The sequence below is a fragment of the Lonchura striata genome, chromosome 5 (genome assembly GCF_046129695.1).
Source record: "Lonchura striata isolate bLonStr1 chromosome 5, bLonStr1.mat, whole genome shotgun sequence".
NCBI lineage: Eukaryota > Metazoa > Chordata > Aves > Passeriformes > Estrildidae > Lonchura > Lonchura striata.
The window spans coordinates 3,439,590-3,453,959 of NC_134607.1; the positions used below are offsets into that span (position 1 = coordinate 3,439,590).

A 14,370-nucleotide genomic window follows, 5' to 3' on the forward strand; every position below is an offset into this window, starting at 1 on the left:
TCTTTTAATTTATTTTATTTTAATTAATTAATTAGCGCTCGGCAGCGCCTGAGGGCGCCGCGGCCCCGCCCCGCGCAGCCGCGCCGCGCACGCGCGGCCCCGCCCCGGGACGACGCAAGATGGCGGCGGCGGCGCGCGGGCTGCGGCTGCCAAGGGCAGGTGAGTGTCAGCCCCTCACGGCCACGACACGCTCCGCTCCTGGCTCTCTGCAAGGACAGCTCGCCCCGCTGCGGCTGGAAGGGAGCTCTCGATAATTTTTTTTTTTTTTTTTTTTTTTTTCTTGGGCGCGGACATGATGGTGTTGGTGCCTCCCTTCTTCTTAGGGGGGTTGGAGCACACAAAGTGCTCGGGGTGTACCTGCGGCTGTCACTGCCCTATAAGCTCAAAATTTTTCGATTACTTTTGTTGTTTCTTAGGTGAGCGTGACCTTCGGGCCAGGATCTGTGGTAAAGTTCAGCTACCGATATTATATTTAAATATATTTATATATATTGGGGCTTTGATTCGGTTTAAACTGATTCTGCTCACGGTGTTAGGTGGAGTAACGTGGGAGGTGACAAACGGGTTTAGTTGGTAAAGGGCACAGAGGAATTTAATATCCTTTAAGTGGGAGCAGTTCTTTATTTACCTTAGTGGCTGCCAGACTGCTTTCCAGGACAAAATGAGAGATGTGGTGTCTTTTTTTTTCCAGTTTGTGGGGTTGGGAGAGAATGAGGATAGACAAACTTTTGGGTAGAGAAAAAGGTGCTTTGGGTTTACTGCAGATATTTGAGCTTTAATTCACAGAATGACAGAATTATTTGGATTGGAAGGGACCTTAAGGATCATCTGGTTCCAACCCCCTGCCATGGGCAGGGACACCTTCCACTATCCCAGCTTTCTCAGAGTCCCATCCAACCTGGCCTGGAACACTGCCAGGGATGGGACACCCACAATTGCTCTGGAAAATGCAATTTGAAGCAAGGATTTGGCATGTTACCATAGCTGGTAATTATTTAGGGTACCCAGATCTCATAGAGTTATGGAACAAGGAAAGTTGCTCATCACTAAACACCTTATAGCATAAGGGAAGGACAGCAGGGGAATACACAAAAGTGGGAGAATACAAAACAATAATTAGATATTTTTTGCTGGTATGATAGTGAAGAGACATTATGAAGAGCCTGCCACCAATAATTTTTGCTGAAGTAACACCAAAGAAGCCACTGAGTAGTTGAAAGATGTAAATTATTACTGATTTTTTAACTTTCACTGGCTCTCAAACTGTCTTTCAGGACAAAATTGGAGATGCAGTATCTTTTTCAAGTTTGTGGGGTTATGGAGAGAACAGGGATAGACTTTTGGGTAGTGAAAAACCTCCCTCAGGTGCTGAAATCTAGTTGGACTTTCTGGTTTGAGTTCTGCCAGCTGGCGTAAAAGAATATCATTTATGCCTCAACACATAAACAAGCAAAGGTCCCTTTGATCTTCTGAACATTGTGGCTGCAGTATGAGTGCCCCTGTGTAACTGGTAATTCCTATCCACACTGGGATAAAACCTTCAGTGTCCATATGTGAGGCTGCTCCCAGTCCCATCCAGCCTGGCCTTGGGCACTGCCAGGGATGGGGCCGCCACGGCTGCACTGGGCAACCTGTGCCAGGGCCTCAGCATCCTCACACAAAAAATCCCTTCCTGATATCCTATCCTATACCTCCTCTCTGTCAGTGTGATGCCATTCCCTCTTGTCTTGTCACCACATTCTTATGTATATCAGTATCCTGATGATGTCCGGCCTCCGTGGTTCCCAAGTTTTCCTTGCTCCTTGAGGAAAGGAACAGCTTTGAGGCATTATCCCATCTATCATGGATCTGGCTCTTTGCATCTCTCCCTGTCTCCTCGCTTCAGAGCTGTGATACAGGAGGATTGCTTTTTATATTTATTTTATATTTTTACTGAGTATTCTTTACTTGCTTCACTTAAAACTCACCGTGAGCTTTCCTTGCTCTTTAAGGAGTGATAGCCTCTGTTTGCTTTCCCTGTCTCTGTTTGGTCCTTAACTTTACCAGCAACTTCCCAGGCCTCCTCCCCACTGACCTTTCCAGATACCTCTGAAGCAGCCCATCAGGAGTCTTGGCATGGGATATTAGAGAGGAAGCATCTGTGGTGAGAAAACCAATTTAAGCTGTGAGTTAGCAGTGCTGAATCCCAATTAATATCCCGAGCTCTCTCCTGTTTCCTATGCAGGCCATGGAATTTCTGTCCTGACTGCAGCGCCGTCGGCGTTGCAGCAGCACCGCCAGGTCCATCACGCCGTGATCCCTCATGGCAGAAGTGGGAGATCCTCTGTCAGTGGCATTGTGGCCACTGTCTTTGGAGCCACAGGATTCCTGGGACGATACGTTGTCAACCGCTTAGGTAACGCTCACCAGGTGTACTGATGAAAGAAATACCCAAAAAGATGTTTAACCACACTAATTAGTCTCTGGGTTGCATGGTGATGGAGAATTCTCTGGCATTTTGGCTCTTAAAAGTGTTTTGCAGTCTGCCTAAGTTCCAGCATGTGACAAGTAATAATCAGTGCTTTAATCAAGGAGATATTGGAGCTTTGGAAGATTAGGGTCATTAAAAGAAGTCCTACCCCTCTGTAGAATGCAAGTCTGAGGAGAGGTACAGCATGTATTCGATTCTTCTGGTTTTAGCCATATTAGGACATTTTACCAAAGGTTTGAAGGAGTTTGATTGGAATTCTTTGGAATTACCATTTTGAATTTAAATTTTGGAAAATAACCCATGCTGCTTTTTTCCCCTCCTTCTTTTCATGCAGCTTACAAAATGTTAATATCCTTGCAAATGTTCCATTTTTTAGGTATTGTGCTGTGTTTGTAGGACACACCATTTTTGTTGTTAACGAGCTTTGGCATTTTGTCTTACAAGCCTAAATATTAAGGAAAAAGTCCTGTTTAAGAATTTGAATTACGTAGCTTCAACTGTTCTACTTCTAGCTTTGCAGATATGCATTTAAGATACCTATGTATAATATTAGTGCTTTAATGCCAGGGAGGAAAAGGGAGCTTTGTTTATTCAGAAGTTCATCTACTTAAAGAGAGGTGTTTGTTTGAAACTTTGTGGTTTTTGTGGCCCTTTAGGTCGCATTGGCTCTCAAGTCATCATCCCCTATCGCTGTGATCAGTATGACCTGATGTATCTGCGGCCCATGGGGGACCTGGGGCAGCTTCTCTTCTTGGTGAGTCTGGCTTGGCATCAAGCACAAAGCCCTGGCTATACAAGGCAGCCAGGTAATTCTTCTCAAAGACACAGCTCCAGCTGTTGTCTAGCCTCTAAATGGAAATAATGTCGAAGAGCTTGCTTTGGTGATGCCTATTTACACATTATCTCATTTTTTCCCCCATCTGATGCTCTGTTTGCAGGAGTGGGACTGTAGGGACAAAGATTCCATCCGAAGAGCCGTGGAACACAGCAATGTGGTCATTAATCTTATTGGAAAGGAATGGGAAACAAAGTAATTTTCTTTTTTTTTCCTTTGTATATCATAGATTTGAACCTGGTATTGTAGCCATTGTTTTACAGCTTGTGTGTGCAGTGATGTTTCCATTTTCTTGGCTTCTGTGAAAAGACAACCCCAGTATTTTGCATGCAAACTTTCTTTAAATTATTAATTCCAGTCCTGGTAGTGATCTGCTTTGGAAAAGTGCATTCTTTCCACAATTTTCCAGTGTACAACTTTTGTTCTGTCAGAACATTCAAATGTGCTACTTTCACATATCTCATGAGTGTTCCCCGAGTGCCATCCTATAGATGACAAAGCCTCACCAATTTCTTATATTAAGAAACAATTTTTTATATTTAACTCATATTTACATTATATTTGTATTTACATTATCACAGAACTAAGATTTCATCCTGTCACTTGGACATAGTGATGAGTTGTAGCCTGCTAGAAAAAGCCATGATCAAACAGGAGTAACTGATGGAGAGTCCCGAAGATGATGACTAGTAACATCATTCCTTGGTAGAATTTTGGCACAGACAATATTAGCTACAGAAGCATTCCTTGATAATAATTTCTAAGAATAGTTCCTTTTTGAAATCCATTTAAAAATTCCCATATTTTAGGTTAAAAATACCTGTAACAGTCACCTGCTGTGTGTTTGTTCATGCAATTATGTCCATTTTATTTAAAGCCTTGTGCAGAACTGCCAGACAATAATTTAATTATGAGATTTGCCTTTGTATGGTGCATATTTTTGCTCTGGTAGTAGATGGAAACAAACATAGATATCAGTTTCATCTCTGTTTATAAACCTAATGCTTTTGTTGCCCTTTTTTTTTTTTTTTTTATGAACAGCCCTTCAATGTTCAAAATTTCTGGACTTGTGTAAAAAGTATGATTTATAGAAAAGGCAGTTTCTTTTATTATTAAAAGGAAGGGTGAGGACAACAACAGAAAGTTTCATTCTGGTTAAAAATCCCCAAACCTTGTTCTCTGTGAAGTTTCAATGGATTGAAACAGACAAGTCTTGGTCCATGTTTAAAACTTTTGGACGTTACAGAACTTAACCACTGTGTGACACAAATGTTTTAATCACATGCTTTGTGCATTTGGTTATCAGTGGTGGTGCTGAAACCCTGAGATCAAGTTCTCTGATTTTGTTAAACACGAGGTCATTGTAATCATCCCAGAGCCTGTGAAAGACTTGGGCAGGAAGAAAAGTAAGTTTAGATGGAGAGATCAGTCAAAAAAAGCAAAGCCTGCCATCAAATATTTTCTTCCTTGCTTTGTACTTGTGTCCAGGCTTCTCTGTGTGTACTGTGTTGTTTGAAACTCCATGGTTACAGGAGGGATGTTGTTCGTTCTCGTGTGTTTCTAAATCTGTTTTGGTGAGCAGAACAGGAGTGATGGTTCCCAGGATCAGATTAGTTATTGAAGGCTCAAAAATAACTTTGTATTTTTAAGGCTTTCTTTGGACTCCAGTGGGATCTGAAGAGCTGTGGGAGGAGATAAGGGATGCAGAGGGAGGTGTTTGGATAAGATGTTTGTTACCCAAAGCAAATGATCAAGATGCAGGGGTGCCTACAGGGACAACACAACAACACGAGAAACCAGTTAACTTTCTTGCAATTTTGGAATTGTTGGCAGGCTGTAATGTCAGTTCTGTGTGGAGGCAAAGCTCCAGTCTGTATTGTTCTTGATCAGATACCAAACTGCTTGACAGTATAACCCCCTAATTTAGGCCCCTTGAATGTCATATAGGGATGATTGCTTCTCCTGGAAGTCCCTTGCAGCTCTGAAAGGGTTCTAAATGCTTTGACAAATTGTTTTTCCATTTGCATGAGCACCTCTTTATTCTCTGCTTAGTTTTTGTCTTCTTCCCTGCTGCCAAGCATGTGCCCTGATTCATGCTGCTCAGAAATTTTGCGCTTTGTAGTCTAATTAGGTGGATCAAATCAAGGCAAGTTTTGAACAGGATTTGTAAAAACACAGCCTTACTCAGAGTTCAAGATGCAGGAGTGTTTCTTTTAATAAAGATAACCTGTTTTCACTTTGACTGGGAGTTTTCTCTTTGTCACAGATAAGTGGGCAAGAGGATTATTCATACTGATTTAATCTTACCAGGTGAAAGGGTGGAGAAACTAAAATTGAAGATTGCAGTTGCAATTTCACTTTACTCAATATTTATTATGTGAAGAGTCCATCATGAAGGGAAATGTTGTTTCTAACAAAGAGAATAGTTTTTTGATAATTCATTCAAATAAAACATAGTAACTGCTTTTTGGCTGAGTGGCAGCCATTGTTGACTGCTCTTAAAGTAACATTTGGGTTTTGCCTTGCTTTAGAAACTTCAAATTTGAAGATGAATTTGTAAATATTCCTCAAAGTATCGCACGGATAAGTAAGGAAGCTGGTGTGGAAAAATTCATTCATGTCTCTCACCTGAATGCTAGTATGAAGAGTCCCTCCAAATACCTCAGGAACAAAGTAAGTCTGGAATCCACTTGAATATATTTCCTGAGAATGTACTTAGTGTTTGGTTTGGGTTTGGTTTGGGTTTGGTTTTTTTCCCCCAGCTGGGCCTGTTAGAAGGAAATCAGTGTATGAATTTACTAAAGCCTTTGTTCTGCAGCTGAGAAATGTTTCAGCTTTCTGTGAGACCTTTATCTTAGAGCAGCATCTTGAGGATGAAATGGCTTAGATATAAATAATTTTTGTGCTACTGATGGTGTCTTTTCTTTCAGTTCTGTAGTCAAGGATGCCTTCTGTTATGAAAGGCATCCACTTCTGCTGGTGCAGCATGGATCTAGTGAATGTGTTTGTTTTAATTGATAGGCTGTTGGAGAGGAAGCAGTGAGGGAAGAATTTCCAGATGCTGTAATTTTGAAGCCCTCTGAGATGTTTGGGAGAGAGGACAGATTTCTCAATCATTATGCAAGTAGGTACTCTTGGAATAATAAACCCATGTATGATTTGTGTAACTGCCTCTAGAGAACAGAGAGAAAATGGGATTTGCTTCTGAAAAACATACAGGTGTGTTCTTTTCAGCAATGTGAGGGATATATAGCAACATACTAAATTCTCAACTCTTGACAGAATTCTTTCTCAATCTAGTTAGATGTTGCTCTTTGTTTTTATTTTTGTAATAATCTTATTTTAAGAGGGCGTGTGTACTGACCAACTCTAAGGAAACAGCAAATGCAGCCCTCTCATTGCTGTTAATACAAAAACTAAATGTGTCTTGGAAAAAAAATGCTGCTGAAATTGGCTGGGAGTTCTTCCAAATCCTATTTTTTTTTTTCTGAAGAGAAGTCAATTTTCAGAAGTGGTCCACACTCAGTGTTGTGTCAAATGTCTTGGTTATTCTGGTACTGAAATGAAAGGATTCCCAGATTTTCTTTTTTTTTCTGTCAGACATGCGCTGGTTTGGTGGCGTGCCTCTTGTTTCTCTGGGCAAAAAAACAGTCAAGCAACCAGTCTATGTAAGTTTTCCATGAAATCTCAATCCCAAGTCCTTGGTGGGTGGATGTATTGGTCTGTAAACCACCTCTGAAATAAGAGTGTGTGCATGTATTCATTCCTGTTTTGTCTTGGTAACTGTTGGGATTTGCTCCTTACAGGTGGTTGATGTAGCAAAAGCAATTGTTAATGCAATTAAGAATCCTGATGCAAAAGGAAAAACATATGCCTTGGCTGGGTAGGTCACTTTTTCTGATTCTAGTTAACTCTGGTACATCTTTTTGGTGTCATTTTTTGGCATGCTGCACAGTACATTTAATTTCTCCATCCATGCACACAGTGTGAGCTGCAATAAATTCCACCTCCTTTTTGGGAGGAAAAATGGCTCAAGCTCTTACTGTGAGTACTCTGAAAATCCTAATCTGGACCCCACTGCATTTCATGTGGTGTATGTGCACACAAAGAAGTAGTAGCTTGGGAACCATGCTAGACAACATGGATTTGGGGAAAATTCTGGTAAAGCTGTGTGGAAACCACCTGGCATTAGAATGGTTTAGAGGCAGTGAATGTACAGTTGGAGACTGGATTTACAGTTTACCCAGAGAATCTGTGGCTGCCCCATCCCTGGAAGTGTTCAAGCCCAGGTTAGACAGTGCTCTGAGCAACCTGGGATAATGGGAGAGGTGGGTCTAGAATCAGATGGTTTTTAAGGTCCCTTTCAACCCCAAACCATTTTATGATTCTTTGATCTCTTGGAACTTTTCTGGAGAACATGTCAGTTTTCATGCTTGTAACATTAGACCTTGGCATCTGTGAGATCCTGCGTTTATCAAACTGCTCAGCAGTGTGCTCTTGTGCTGTCATGGAGCTTTTCAGAATGTTTTGAATGGCAGCAAATTGCCTGGAAGGCCAAGGGAGATACCTGACAGCTCAGTCTGAGCACATCTAGAGAGCTTAAAATTCCAAGGCAGGATCTTAGCAAGAAAGGAATGAGAATTCCTGGTGTTTTATGTTACTCTTAGGCAGGTGGATGGAAGACTGATTGCTTTGTTCTCTCCATCTTGAGAGGGAATGTATTTTTTGGACAATTCATCTTGCTTTTAAATAGAACAAGATACTCTTAGTCAAGTAAAGGAAACTGAATCAATTTCTCTGCAGCCATTTCCTACCAAATATGGGGGATGTCTTTTTAATAAAGCATCCTTAATTCTCCATTTGATTTTTGCGTTCCAAGTGGGCTTGAACAAACTCATGTCACAGTGCTGGAAGTCTTTGAGTTCAGAATAGAATCAGCATGGAAGGAGGCACATTCAGGTGTGCTTTCAAAGCACACAAACACTTCATCCAGTGTGGTTGTGGTGGGCTAGCCTTGGCCAGCAGCCAAATACCCTCTCTTCCTTTCTGCCAGATCTCTTCCATGCTTTTCCCCAGCTCCAGGATGGGCCCTTCAACAGGCTGCAGTCTTCCAGGATAAACCTCCTCACTGTGAGCCACAAGGGAATCTCTGCTGGCAAATGATTTGGATTGAAGAAACGGGCTTTGGGGTGGAGGGTTTAAAATCGTTTATCTTCTCTGGTGCTGATATTGCAGTGTAGCTGACTGAGGTGTGACGTGTGCTGCGTTCCCTTCCAGCCCTCACCGCTACCTCCTGTACGACATGGTCGAGTACGTCTACGCCGTTGCCCACCACCCCTTCATTCCCTACCCGCTGCCACGGCCTCTCTACCAGTAAGTGGGACCCTAATTCAGTAAGCTCCTGGCAGCACAGAAGCATAAATACCTCTTGCATGGGTTATTTACTCTGCCCAGTTGTTATTAAAGTGGTGGGGCTGCCAAAGTTGCCTTTCCTGAGGCACTTGTTAGACAGTTTTGAGCCTTCAGCTTGAGGACAGGCCTGCATTTGATGAGCTGGTATGTGAAATGCATGCATGCATAGCTGTTCATTCCAGAGTCATTTCTCCCTGACACCTAGGGGGACAGACAGCATTGAGAGGACATAGCCTCAAGCTGCACCAGGGGATGCTCAGGAAGAATTTCTTCACAGAAAGAGTGGTTGAACATTGGAATGGGCTGGCCAGGGAGGTGTTGAAGACACAACTGGACGTGGCACTCAGTGGTCTGGTTGACAAGGTGGTGATCAGCAAAGATTTGACTTGATCATCCTGGAGGTCTTCTCCTACCTAAGTCATTCTGTGATTGAATGGCTTTGCTGAGCCAAGAAGAAGCAAAAGGTCCTAATTCAATAAAATTATAAGTAAACCAAATGATACCACAGGGAAAATTTGTGTGTATGTGTATGCAGACCCTGACAGATTTTTTTGCACAATCTTAAGGATCTGCTACTGAGCCTGGGACCGATTCTTAGGGAATAATCACACCTTTTTGAAGACCTACCCCAAACAATAAATGCTATTTCAAAAGTCGCCCTCAGCATGATGGGTCTGTGTTATCATTTGGCATTGTGGTCCTCCTTATTTTTAGTAAAATACAAATTAACAAGCTTAATCAGTCACTAGAGTTAGAACCCTCCTTCCAGTACAACTCAGCATTGGAAGAGCTAATGGATAACACTTGGAACATCCTAAACTCTTGTGGCTGTTGGGAGTATTTGCTGCAAGAGGCACCAGGGTATAACATGACTCTGGTGACACAGAGCAGCTTGTTAGAAAGGTTCTATGTGGGTGCTTCTTCATTTCATTCACATTTGCTGCAGTCCATCTTAGGCTTTTTTATTTATGGGCTAAACTAATTGAGAAAAATGCACCTAAAAGGCAGATGAGCCTGGTTGTGTTTATGTGCAGTGACTCAGTAGAACCCTAATCTTCCAGGTGAGCACTTCAGCAAGAAGTCCTGCCTGTTCAGTGAGTGATTCTGCTGTTGGTCCCGAGACGCTGAGCAAGAACTGGAGCATTATTTCCTTTTCCCTGTCAGATTTCCTTTCTTTCAAGGGAAACTTCATTTCTGAAAACTGCAGATAACCCCAGTCCTCACCCTTTTTATAGATTGCTTTGGATTCCACCAGATTGTTTGTGTTGCTGATAACCCATTTAGTTGTCAGCAAGCATGTTTTCTCCTGGAGGCATTGAATCCAACTTCGTGGCTAATTGGATTGCTGCCTACACTGGCAGGGAGCAGAGTTTGGATGAAAGGCAGGGGCAAGACTCAGCCCTTTGGTGTGTGGGGAATTGGATAACCAAAAATGCTCATTTTAACTTCTAGAGATCTGCTTCTCCATTCCATCCAAAGTAAAATAAAAGATAGAATAATTCAGGAACAATTAATTACCAGAAACACAACTAAGAACTTGGTGGCTGGCACATCTAGTGCTTTAATGAGCTCAGAGCTTGCAAGAACTCTTGCTCACCCTCTATTAAGTCTGAAATAATTTTTTACCAGATTTCTGTGTATCTGGATAAATGACTGCACCTTTGCAATATTTCTTCTGTTCACAGTTTTATTGCAAGATTCTTTGAGATGAATCCATTTGAACCATGGTTGACACGAGACAAGGTGGATCGGGTAAGTGGGGACCAGCCAAAAATCCCTCTTGGGAAATGTTTCATTGTGCATTTGTAACTCCTGCTTGCAGTTTTGCATCCTCCAAAACCACATGGAGTTGAAAACAGCCAAGAGTAGAGGTTGGATGAGCAAAGTGAAGGGGGCACTCTTAGTTTATGCACCTCTAGATGCACTAAAATCACTTCCATCATCCAGGGAATGGTGTTTTTAACAACTGAAGTTGAATTGGTCCCTGCACACATTCCAAAATCTCACTTAGCATTCAAGTGTGTTTCCTGGGAGAATATGGCCACTTCATGTTTATTCCTGACTTCTCAGAGTGTTTCAGTGGGGTGGAGAAGTAAGTTGCAAAAAACTGCAAGCAAGGAAAAAGCAGGAATTGGGAAGTATTAGTGTCAAAATTTGGCTTATGTGTAGGCTAGCAGAGATAGTCATGTACATTCCCTAAACTGTCTGCTTTCTGAATTATGGAGTTCATCTTCCACCAGCATTGGAATTTCAATATATTTTGTTCTAACACAATATCAATAGCCTACTTAACCTGATTGTCCCCCAGGATGTAATTGTAACATCTCCAAAAACCTTTCTTCAGCTGCTTTTGTAGTTTCTTGAGTTGCATTTCATAAAATAAGCCTGCACCAAATCACTAAAACTGTTGCAAGTCAGCTGTAGCATAGGTAGTGTGAGAGAGAGTTTCTCTGTGTCACTTCTGAGTTTGATTCTTCCTCTTTCCAAGCTTTTCTTCCTTAAATAATCTGTGCAATATTAGATGTGTTTGACTCAAAAGGCCTTTCAAGGAACACCTTGAGAAATCTCTGTTTTCTAGGAATTAAGTCATATGAGTTGCATATATGGTAATAGAATTAACTATTTGTGCAGAACCATATTCTAAACCATAAACAGAGCAAAGGCATCTACCAGAGGTGATAATTCAACACAACATTTTCTTGACAAATCATAATATCCATAATTGGAGTTCAAGTATAGCCTTGGAATTCTGCTTGATTTTGCTGTTGTGATGCAGTAACCTCCCTGATAATGTATAGAAAAAAAAGGAAGGCACTTCCTGCATGGTATTTATTCCTGAATTAAAGCCTGAAGGACTTCTTGCTGGATGCAAATACCTGTGCTTCCTGTTGAAGGTCTTGATACTCATGACCTCGTGTAATTATGCTACAATTCCGTTTGATCATTCCTCTTCCTCTACTTTTGGCAGGAGAGTGATTGCATTCGGTGCAAAGCTGTTCATTTCAAGTGAATTATCTTTTTTTTTTCCCCTTACCCTCCCCATTCTTGTTGGAAGTTTCACACAACAGACATGAAATTTCCTGACCTTCCTGGTTTTGAAGAGCTGGGGATTGAACCAACCCCCCTGGAACAAAAAGCCATCGAAGTCCTGCGCCGTCACCGCAGGTTCCGCTGGTTGGACGCTGAGCTGGAGGAAGTAAAGCCAAAAACACAGCCCGTGTAACAGCTGGCAAGGGGGATGCTTAAAACTTCTTAAACTGCCTTTGGATGACCCAACTTCTTTGGAGAACTGTGTACATACTGAGTAAAATGTATTAATCATGTGAACTGTATTTCACCAGTGTTGTCTTTTCAGTTAAGGGGGGGCTATCATTGCAGCGTGGATTTTCTCTCTGTCACAAAAGCAAATACCATGGTTGCCTAGCTGGTGGGCATTGTAATGTTTTGAAGGTTGGGATTAGAGGAAATGTGTCATAACACTTGTCCCTTTCTCCCTTGACTCTCAAAGCAAATATATCACTGAGCTTTAGGTGTTAAAATAGTTTCAAGTGTTGCAGTTGGGGACTAGGTCACCCAGAAGCTGCCCTTTCCAGTAGGGATTTCTAGGAGTGCCACTTGTTCAGACTACGAGATCTCAGACAAAGCCCTGGTTTTAAGTTTTTGACTCTTCTGAACTTTGTTTTCTGTGCTGAGCATGGCTCTTAAAAAAAGTGCCAGCCTCCTTTCAGGGAGTTGTAGAGAGCCACGAAGTCACTGAGCCTCCTTTTCTCCAGGTTTAACACCCCCAGCTGCCTCAGCTGATTGCTGTAGCCAGAGAACAGGCTCACTCTTTCTGTATTGCCAAACTACTGTGAAACTCCTGTGCAAGGTGTTTCTCAGATTTCAAGAGCTTCCACATTTTGTTGTTCCACATCAAAACTGCTGCTGCTAATGTTTATTCTGTGAGAAAGTGATGGGCTCTTGTGAGTTTTTTGATCCTGCCTTTGAAGGAAGTATTAAATTTGGCTCTTGGGGATTGTTTATTTTTCTTTTGATAAGTTCAAAAGCAAAGGCAAACTGGAAGTGAAGTGCATATTCATAGTAATTTGAGCCTAAATTTTTATTATTTTTGACTGCCAGCTTTTCTCTATCAGACCTTAACTCTGTAGTCTCATTAGCACTCATTTGATAAGTGTGGTCCTGATCTTGATTTATTGCATGTTGCTCACGTCCTGCTGTGAAAGCACTTGTGTTCCTGAGCTGCTTCACAAGAGTACAGAAAGCTGCAATTATCACGTAGCCCTGCATGGCTAACAAGCAGTTTCCATTTTCAGATGGCCAAGTGCTGCAGGAAAAGCTGGCAAAGGCAGTGTTGGAATGTGAGGTGCCAGTTCTGGAAATGTTTACCACAGTGCAGTGATTCGTTTCTCCCACCCCTCTCATTCAAAGCACAGCTTTTCCAGTTGTACTGAACTCTCCTACAGTATCTTAAATTAACAGCCATTAGAGAGTGGGAAAGGAGTGAATATCCATAAGAAATATACTTGAAGCAGCTGTTCCACATCAGGATTATAGGTAAAGTGGAGCATCACACCACAATACTTCAGCTTACACAGCACTTCCCCTTCCCACCTTGCAGAAACTACACTGTGATTTCTCCTTAGTTACCTTTCCGAAGCAATCCCTTTCTTTTGTAATACAGCCCTGAGTACAGAACTGCTAAAGTTGGAAAAGACCTCCAGTGTTGAGCCCAATCTTGGGTTACCACCTTGGCGATTAGACCAGAGCACCGAGTGCTACACCCAGTGGTTTCTTGAACACCTTCAGGGATGGGGATTCCACAGCATCCCTGGGCAGCCCCTTCCAGTGCCTGAGCACCCTTTCTCTGAAGAAATTCCTCTTAATGTCCAACTTGAACATCCTTTGGCACAGCTTGAAGCTGTTTACTATTGTCCTATCTTATTGGGAGCAGAGTCTGACCCCACCTGGCTGCACCCTTCTGTCAGGGAGTTGTGCAGAGCCAGAAGGTCCCCCCGAGCCTTTTTTCTCCAGGCTGAGAAGTGCTTAAGGATTTCTCCAGTTGCTTAGAGGTCAGATTTTAATGACTGAGAGGAGCATTCATGCTGGCAGTAATTATTCTGCAGTTACCTCTCTCTCCCTGCTCTTTCTTCTTTTCCCTGTGCCCTATAAGAAGTGCACGTGGATGTGATTCTATGAGAGGAGATCAGAGGACCGATACATTTAAAGCAATCCAAATTCTCAGTAATTAATGAGACTATTATTGCAACTTCTTTGAGGTAGGGGAGTAGAAGGTGAAGGGCACTGCCAAAAGAGCAAAGGGAAGCTGGTGGCAGAACTGAGAACCGTGATGGTGTGCTGCTATAGTGCTTTTAATTCCTGGAACTGGCTCCCTAAACACCATTCCTTCTTGTAAAAGCTTAACATTAGGTGGGCATGTTGCAAACTACAGAATGGAAATTGCCTTTCTCATCGTCATTAGGGAACGTCAGGGATTTTGTTATCGAGATTCTGGTTTGAAGCAACACGTGGAGTCTTCAGGTGGAAAAACATCTCTAGCAGCACAGACCTGGCTTGCACTGAATCGCCAGTAGTCGGAGCTGCTGCTTGGCAAATCCTGATCCCGGTTTTCCATTCACCTCTTCCAGAACCTCCT

At 42.3% G+C, this 14,370-nt stretch overlaps 1 protein-coding gene across 1 annotated transcript; it reads left to right on the forward strand.

Moving 5' to 3' along the window:
• The first annotated feature begins 93 nt into the window (after positions 1 to 93).
• Positions 94 to 12,044, forward strand: NDUFA9 (NADH:ubiquinone oxidoreductase subunit A9). Its single transcript, XM_021535514.2, has 11 exons — positions 94 to 159; positions 2,225 to 2,395; positions 3,127 to 3,224; positions 3,409 to 3,500; positions 5,837 to 5,978; positions 6,327 to 6,429; positions 6,906 to 6,973; positions 7,112 to 7,188; positions 8,583 to 8,678; positions 10,403 to 10,469; positions 11,773 to 12,044. Exons 1-11 carry the CDS (start codon positions 120 to 122, stop codon positions 11,938 to 11,940), a joined length of 1,122 nt encoding a protein of 373 aa, XP_021391189.1. The 5' UTR covers positions 94 to 119; the 3' UTR covers positions 11,941 to 12,044.
• Positions 12,045 to 14,370: the final 2,326 nt, after the last annotated feature.